The sequence below is a fragment of the Mandrillus leucophaeus genome, unplaced genomic scaffold (genome assembly GCF_000951045.1).
Source record: "Mandrillus leucophaeus isolate KB7577 unplaced genomic scaffold, Mleu.le_1.0 Scaffold62, whole genome shotgun sequence".
NCBI classification, from domain to species: Eukaryota; Metazoa; Chordata; class Mammalia; order Primates; family Cercopithecidae; genus Mandrillus; species Mandrillus leucophaeus.
In genome coordinates, this window is record NW_012106697.1 from 6,036,480 (window position 1) to 6,045,850 (window position 9,371).

At 39.1% G+C, this 9,371-nt stretch overlaps 1 protein-coding gene across 3 annotated transcripts in view; it reads right to left on the bottom strand.

Moving 5' to 3' along the window:
• Positions 1–129, bottom strand: part of CCDC110 (coiled-coil domain containing 110) — a 26,818-nt gene extending 26,689 nt beyond the window's left edge. For all 3 annotated transcript variants that reach the window (XM_012000179.1, XM_012000182.1, XM_012000178.1), the window contains exon 1: positions 45–129. In XM_012000179.1, the coding sequence (XP_011855569.1) occupies positions 45–54 (10 nt within the window). In that variant the 5' untranslated portion in view covers positions 55–129. The remainder of the gene's footprint in view (positions 1–44) is intronic.
• Between the last annotated feature and the right edge of the window lie 9,242 nt (positions 130–9,371).

The following is a 9,371-nucleotide window of genomic DNA, read 5'->3' on the forward strand; positions in this document are numbered from 1 at the left end:
GTTCCCGCGGCTCCCCTAGGAGCCCAGCCCCGCCCAACTCTTACCTGGGCTCATCGCCGCGGCTCATCTCTCTCGCAACAGCCGCCGCACGCGCCCGCTCCGCCGCCCCGCGCAGGGCATCCTGTCGCCGGGTAACCGGGTGGCCGGGGCGCTGGCCCCACCCCCACCCTCGGCGGCGCGCGCTCGGCTGGGGTCCCTGGTGGGGTCCCGGTGGGTCCCTCGTCACTCCGGACGTTTCCCCGAGAGCTTCCCTGGGAACCTGGCCTGGGACAGCCCACCTGGGCCCCTCCCCGCACACACGCGGCTATCCGGCACGGGCTTGCTCACACTCGGACTTGCGGCAGTACCCGCTGGACCAAAGCGGTGCAGAGAAAGGGACCGCCTGGGGACGGACACACACCTGAGAGCTTCCCCTTTGTCTTTCCGCATCTCCACTTCATCGCTGGTTTTATTCTTAGTTCTCTCGTTTCAGCGCATCCCTCAGAGGAGTTTCAGCATTTGGGGATTTGAATGGCCCATGAGCAATATTGTGAAAAGACTTTTGTTTGCTGCCATGAAAAGGAGACTCCTATTTCCCAATAATGAACTTAACCTAAACATGTATTAAAATATGCCTATTAAAGCTGTCGGAAGCGACGGTGGTCATTTGTCTACGCATGTTAATTTTTACGAACCTGGTGAATCACGTGCAGGATTGATGTTGCATTCACGGGAAACCCGACCTCCTTTAACCAAGGACTGGGTGTGCCCTCAGCTAATCCTCCTGCCCATCAGAGAATGGTGCTCTTTAAAGTTTTAAACGATTATATATTATTTATTTTGTAGTAAACCATTACACATAGAAAATTAAAATTTAGAATCACAATCACCAGGATGTCATAATTTGCTATATAATAGATGATAAGTAATACATGGCTTGCTTTCATTGAAATGAAACTGCTTATGATAGTTTCAATGCTTACTTCCTCTAATTTCTTGTTTCCTATAGAAATGGGCTCCAGTGCGCGTGCCTGTCATCCCAGCTACTCAGGAGGCTGAGGCAGAAGAATCGCTTGAACCCGGGAGTCAGAGGTTGCAGTAAGCCGAGATCACGCCACTGCGCTCCAGCCTGGGCGACAGAGCCAGACTCCATCTCAAAAAAACAAAAAAACAAAACCAAACTAACAAACAAAGAAATGGGCTCTAGGTCCGGCGCTGTGGCCCACACCTGTAGTCCCAGCACTTTGGGAGACCAAGGTGGGTGGATCACCTGAGGTCAGGAGTCCGAGACCAGCCTGGCCAACATGGTGAAATCTCGTGTCTACTAAAAATACAAAAATTAGTCGGGTATGGTGGAGTACATCTATAATCCCAGCTACCTGGGAGGCTGAGGCAGGAGAATCACTTGAACCCAGGAGGCAAAGGCTGCAGTGAGTCGACAAAGTGCAACTGCACTCCAGCCTGGGCCACAGAGTGACACTCTGTCTCAAAAAAAAAAGAAAAGAAAAAGAAAAAGAAAAAGAAAAAACTGCCCTGAAAAAAATCTTTGACGTTTTTTTGATTGTGAAGATCATTTGCTAAAGGATGGAATTAAAATCTGAAGTACCAATTTAAACAAAAGCTGTGAGTCACAATATTTCAAAGATCTTCAAACAGTAGCTCCTCCTAGGGAATCCTCTTCACCTGTTGACTAACAGCTGCAGATTTAACAATCTGGAGTAAAGTCAAGAGCATTGCACAAAAACAAGCTAGTGAACCTATTCTTAGCAACTTATTACCAGACTAAAATACTTCTGGGTTTTTCAGTTTCATAAGACCTTTTTTTAAACCTGATATCACAAGGCTATTATTAATCATAGATGAAATCTATAGTAGCATGAAAAAAATGACCAGATTGCCCTTAGGGTGTAAGAAATTTGGGGCCAGGCACAGTGGCTCACGCCTGTAATCCCAGCACTTTGGGAGGCCAAGGTGGGCAGATCACGAGGTCAGGAGATCAAGACCATCCTGGCTAACACGGTGAAACCCTGTCTCTACTAAAAATACAGAAAATTAGCGGGGCATGGTGGCGGGTGTCTGTAGTCCCAGCTATCGGGAGGCTGAGGCAGGAGAATGGCGTGAACCCAGGAGGCGGAGCTTGCAGTGAGCTGAGATGGCGCCACTGCACTCCAGCCTGGGTGACAGACAGACGGAGACTCCGTCTCAAAAAAAAAAAAAAAGAAAAAAAAGAAAACGAAATTTTGGGCAGTTGTGTTTTGATCACAGAGAGGACCCGTGTGCTGGTGACTTAGGATGTCTTGGGTGGGTAGTGGCCTTCCTTCCGCAACTCAAAGGCTTTATCCAAATACAGACACCTCTCCCCGCAGCCTTCTTTAAATTGCCTTTAGTGTGTTTTAACCTGATTTCATCTATATGAGAATGAACTCCATAAGCCAACAAGGTAAACTCCAGCTGTGGCTCTTAGGAAGTTAATTGCTGCTTTAAGAGGGTTTATTGTTATGATGGGTTACTGAGAGAGTGAAGTTTGTTTAACTATAACAAGTTTGGTGTGCTACAGGGATAGACATAGAGAAATATCAAAGTAGCTCGTGAAGGAGCAGGTGTTAGGGAAAGGGATATTTTTAGGATGGGGTGGAGTACTTGAGCATGTTTGTAGGCTGGGAATAAGAATCAGTGGCAAAGACAGACTGGGTGCAAAAAAATAAGTTGGAAAGATAACTTGAAGAATAGAGTAATAGAATGGGAATTGAGTAATAGACATGACTTGGACCAAGAGGAGGACAGAGGACTAACAGTCTCTTTGAATGTGTGAAGGTCTGGCCATTTTGTAGGGATGACAGAGACAGAAGCAACGGGGAACACACTTTCTCTGTAACAAGGCCCTTAGGTCAGAACAGTGCTGTCTGTGAAGTTTACTCCGGGTGAGTAGGTGTTACCACTTTGAGTCCATCAAAGGCAGTAGTCTCTGTAGCCTCTTCCAGACTGAGGAGTCTTTAATTCAACTTGTAGTACATGAGCCCCCTTTTTTCTTTTTCCTTTTTTATCTGACTTTAGAAGTTAGGAGAGCCCCCTTCTTTTTCATGCCAAACTGCCTTCTAGTTTTTAGACACTTAAGGAGCTGCACTGCCTCAGGCCACTTTGTTTTACATTAATAATAATAGCATGTTCCCTTGCTATATAAAGATACCATTAATGTGTACTTCCAATGGAGCTAATTAATTTGCAATGATAAATGCGTGCTCCTTGGTTGACTTCTGTTGTGAGCCACGCATGAGTCAGAGGTGGCATTTATGACCATGGAACAGAAAGAAACTTCTAAATTGCACCAAGAATCTGGCCACATTGACAGCATGCCCTTACTAAATGGAATGGCCAGCCTAGCTGACACGGGTGAAGACAATGTCGATATCAGATCATTGAGCATTTGCATGTTAGAGGTCTCAGAGATCATCCTGTCCCCTCTCCTCATTCTGCAGATGGCCGAGCCGTGCCTGCATTCCAAGTCCTCATCCAGAGCTGTCTCCATGACAACCTTCTTAGTGACAGTATTACTTAATATTTTTATTATTCCACACTGCTTTTGCTAGTACTCATGGAAGAAATGATTTTTATTCTAAAGAGAACAAATATGGACTAAAACTTATCAGTGCTAAAAATAAAACCATACAATAGAGAGGAGGAATTTTAATAATGTTTAAATTTTTATAGGTTTGAAGATTTCCAAACCGTATTACTTATTACTAGTGAATATTAGTGCGTTTACATGCTTTTTTCATTCTACTTGTTTGGCCCTGTACAAAAATCCAACTCTCTGAAACTTTCCCTCATCTGTGAAATATTTATTTGGCAAAGTTGTTGTAAGGATTAGTAATAATGTGTCGGTAGCTGGAAATCTTACTCAGAATTGACTTGAATTGTCAGTCTTCTAAATCCTTCAAGAATTAAGAATTGCTTGAAATGACCATTGGATATAACAGATAGAGGATTGTCAGTGAGTCTTTGGTGGAGTTGGGTTTCATGTGAGATCAGGCTTTAAAAACTGCCCTCCTCAGATGAAGAAAAGCTCCAGTGAGCTCCATGAACCTGATCAGTTTCAGTGTGAAATATCAGCTGTCTTGGGATTCGCAGGAATAGGAATCCAGTTCTGTGAACGTTGCAGCTTGATATAGTTGTGCTCATTTAATTGACCCTTGATTTTGGTACCAAAGAATAATTGGAAGAAAGAGGAACATCATTTTTGATCTGAAATTGAATAGTAAAAATTATATATAATAATAGTTTCTTACAGGATTACACTTAATAGGTGATGTGTTTGATATTTTTATATGAATTATCTTAATTCTTACAGCAACTCTGTAAAGGAGTATTATCCTAATCTTATGGGTTGATGAAACTGAGGTCTGGAGAGATTTCGTGATTTCCCTGTTTCTTATAGCTGAAAGGTAGAGAGTTGGGATTCATGTCACCTCTGCCTGAGTCCACAGCTCATTTTTGTAACCATTAGGCTCTGATACCTAAAGTAAGTTATATTGAAATGGAATCCAAGAGATAATTTTGACAAAGCTTACTGAGAACTTTGTGGTTCCGTGAAAACCTTATGATTATCCTAAGTGAAAAGCAAAGAGCCTGGATTCCAAAACCAGACTATCTGGATTCAAATTCTGGCTCCATTTACTACAGGAGAAACTGAATAACCTCTGTGTCTCAGTTTCCTCATCTGTAAAATAGGAAGACAAAGAGTAGCCACCTCACAGGGCTGCTGTGAAGAGTGAACAAGTTCATGCATGTAAAGCATTTAGAACAGTGCTTGGTACATAGTAAGAGCTGTGTGTTTGCCGTTGCTGTTATATCAGCAACGATCACGCATTTCCAGAAAAGGGATTTATAAAACATCTAAATAAGGAAGAATATTTCTAACCATGTTGTTTCTTTTGACCCTAAACATTTCGTTCTTAGGAATGTATATACTTAACAAATTAGTGACAAATACATATTTGTATTAGTGTTCTTTTTAAAAATAAGAGCTTTAATGAGATATACTTTGCCCATTTAAAGTGTGATTCAGTGGTTCATTGTATATTCACATATGCTGGAACAATCTTACAACAAAACAACTTGAGAATGTTTCGTCATCCCCCAAAAAAGCCCTGCATCCATTACCTATCATTCCCCATTTCACCCCAACCCCCCAGCTCCAGGCAATCATTAATTTATTTTCTGTCTCTGCAGATTTGCCTATTCTGGACATTTCATATTAATGGAACCATAAAATATGTGGACTGGCTGATTTTATTGAGATATGATTGGCATGCCATAAAATTCACCTTTTAAAGGTATGTCATGTAGTGGTTTTTAGTATATTCATAAAGTTGTACGAGCATCACAACTATCTAATTCCAGAACATTTTCATCACTACCCCCCAAAACTTGTACCCTTTAGCAACCACTCCCCACTCTACCTTTACCCCGAACCCTGGGCAATCACTAACCTAGTTTCAGTGTCTATGGATTTGCCTATTCTAGACGTTTCCTATGAACAAAGCTATGCAACATATGGCCTTTGTGTCTGGATTCTTTAACATATTATTTTCAAGGTTCATCCATGTGGTAGCATCTATCAGTACTTCATTCCTTTTTATGGCTGAATCATATTCCACTGTATAGATTGGCCACATTTTGTTTATCTGTTCATCAGTTAGTGGACCTGGAGGTTATTTCCACTGTTTGGATGCTATGACTCGTGCTGTTGCGAACATTTGTGTACAAGTTCTGTATGGACATATGTTTTCATTTTTCTTTATTGTATACTAGACATCAAAAAATTGGATCACATAGGTGACTCAATGTTTAACATTTTGAGGAACTGCCAAAATATTTTCCAAAGCAGGTATGCCATTTTACATTTGTACCAGTAATGGTATGGGTTTATTCTGAGTGTATTCTATTCCATTGATTTATATGTTTATTCTTATGCCAATTCCAGGTGTCTTGATTACCATAATAAGTTTTAAAATCTAGAAGTATGAATCCCCAAATTTATTCTTCTCTTTCCAGATTGTTGTGGCTCTTACTAGATCCCTTGCATTTCCATATGAATTTTAGGGTCATCTTGTCCATTTCTGCAAAAATGGCAGCTGGAATTTTGAGAGAGACTACATTGAATCTGTGCCTCAAATTAGGAGTATGGCGACCCTAACAATAGTAAGTCTTGTAATACATGCATACAATGTCTTTTCATTTAAGTCTTCATTAATTTCTTTCAATGATGATTTGTAGTTTTAGTGTACAAGTATTGCGTTTCTTTTTAAAATTTAGTCCTAAGTATTTTATTCTTGTTACTTTGTAAATAAAGCCAATTTCTTCATTTCAATATCAGATTATTCATTATGAAGTATTGACTTTTTGTATGTCGCTAGTGTATTCTGCAGCCTTGTTGAATTCATTTATTAGCTCTAATAAGTTTTGTGTGTGTGCGTGTTTTTGTTTTTTTTTTTGAGATGGAGTTTCACGCCATGCATGCCACCACGCCTAGCTAATTTTTTTTTTGTATGTTTAGTAGAGATGGGGTTTCACTGTGTTGGCCAGGATGGTCTCGATCTCCTGACCTTGTGATCTGCCTGCCTTGGCCTGCTAAAGTGCTGGGATTACAGGTATGAGCCACCATGCCCAGCCTGTTGGGTGGTATTTTCTATAATTGTCTTTTGGGTCTAGCTGACATGTAGAGTTGTTCAAGTTCTGTATTTCCACATTGATCTCTTTAGTTGTTCACTGCATTATTGAAAGTGGAGTACTGAAGTCTTAAAGTGTAATTGTTGAATTGTCTTCCTTCAAGTCTGTCAGTTTTTGCTTCACTTATTTTGGGGCTCTGTTGTTTGGTGCAATATGTTTATAATTGTTATATCCTTTTGATGTATTTACTCTTTTATCATTAAAATGTCTTCTTTTTTTTCTTTGGTAACAATTTTTTTTTCTAAACACTTGTTTTATCTGGTATTATTACAACCCTCCAGCTCTCTTTTGGTTACCATTGCATGCCATATCTTTTTCTTTCAATTTATTTGTGTCTTTAAATCTAAAATGTGTCTCCTACAGGGAGCAAATAGCTGAATCATGTTATGTAAACCCATTGTGCCAATCTCTGCCTTTTAATTGAAGTGTTTAACCCATTTACATTTAATATAACTACTGATAAAGTAGGATTTAGTTCTGGCATTTGCTGTTTTTCTATACCTTATGCCTTAATTTTCAATTCCCTTCATTACTGCCTTATTTTGTGTTAAATAGTGTTGTTTATACATATGTTCTGGTATACCATCTTAATTCCCTTAAGAGATACATTTGGGAAATTTGGGGAAGTCATGTATGTATGTATGTATGTGTATATATATGTATCTATCTACTATCTATCTTTTCCCTTAGTAGTTGCCCTGAGGATTATAATTAACATCTTAATTTATAATAATGTAGTTTATATTAATAACAAGTTAATTTCAATTATCTACAAAATTTTGCTTCAATATAGTTTTGTTCTCTTTAACCTCCTGTATGCTATTATTGTTACACAAATTACATGTATTTGTTATTGTTATGTAAATTGCTTCTATGTAATTACATCTACGTCTGTGTGACCATCAATGTAGATTATTTTAGATATATAAAATATATATATTATTTTTAAATTTAAATTTAAATTTAATTAATTAATTTTTTTTTTTTTCTGAGACAGAGTTTTGCTCTGTCACCCAGGCTGGAGTGCAGTGGCACAATCTCGGCTCACTAAAACCTTTGCCTCCTGGGCTCAAGTGATTCTTGTGCCTCAGCCTTTTGAGTAGCTGGGATTACAGGCATTCACCACTGCACCCAGATACATTTTTGAGTTTTCAGTAGAGACAGAGTTTCACCATTTTACCTAGGCTGGTCTCGAACTCCTGAGCTCAGCTTATTTGCCCACCTTGGCCTCCCAAAGTGCTAGAATTACAGGTGTGAGCCACCATACCTGGCCTTAAATATATATAATATAAATCTACATTTATATATATGTGTGTGCATATACATATAATAAATCTACATTTATATGTGTGTGTATGTGCATTTATGTATGTGTGTATATATACACACATAAATGTAGATTTATTTTATTTATATTATATATATGTATTTCTTTTTTTAAGAGGACAAGTTAAGAGGACAAGGCCTTGTTCTGTTGCCCAGGCTGGAATGCAGTGATACAATCATAGCTCATTGCAACCTTGAACTCCTGGGTTCAAGCAATACTCCCACCTCAGCCTCCCAAGTAGCTAGGACTACAAGAAGATGCCATCATGCCTGGATAATTAATTTTTTAATTTTTTATTTTTTTATTTTTATTTTTTTTTTGTGGACAGGGGTCTCACTATGTCATCAAGTCTGGTTACAAACTCCTGGCATCAAGTGATCCTCCCACCTCAGCCTCCCAAAATGCTGGAACTACAAGCTTGAGCCACCATGCCCAGTCTATAATTATCTATTTATGTGGTTGTCTTTTAAGTCTCAGAGGAGAAGAAAGGGGTTACTATATATATGTGTGTGTGTGTGTGTGTGTGTGTAGATGTATATTTACGCTCTTTTTTATATTTACTTATGTGTACTTTTACCAGTGCTGTTTTATTTAATAATATGGATTTGAGTCACTGTCCAGTGTCTTTTTATTTCAACTGCATACACACTCTTTAGTATTTCTTGGAAGACAGATCTATTAGCAACAAATTCTGTTGGTTTTTGTTTATCTGGGAATATTTTAATTTTTGTTTATCTGGGAATGTTTTAATTTCACTTTCCTTTCTAAAGGATAGCTTTGTTGGTTATAGACTCCTGAGTTGGCAATCCTTTTCTTTCAGCATTTTGAATACATCATCCCACTGCCTCTGCCTCCATGGTTTTTGATGGGAAATCAGCTCTTACTCTCATTGAGGATCCTTTGTACATTATGTGTTGCTTCTCTCTTGATCTTTCAAGATTCTCTCTTTTGTCTTTGGCTTTAAACAGTTTGATTATGATGTGTCTAAGTGTGGATCTCTTTGGGTTTATCCCATTTGGAGTTTGTCACAGTAGGCTGCTGGTTTTAATAATGAATGAGGGCTTTTGGTTTTCAAAGCTGTCATGGAGTTGGAGCTCAGGAAATAGGACTGGGGAAGCTATTAGGTTGGGGCAAAAGTAACCACGGTTTTGGACTGTGAATTTTAAGTCATTATAACTAGGTTAAAAACATCTTTATTAATCAAAACAGGGACCATTACAATCAACACATTTTTGCCTATGAGAAATAAGTTTTTTATTCCTGTAGTGTAAATATCCATGCTTTGGGATTTGACGAATTCTTGGAAAGCTTTTCTGCATCCTGCTGGTTGTGGAAG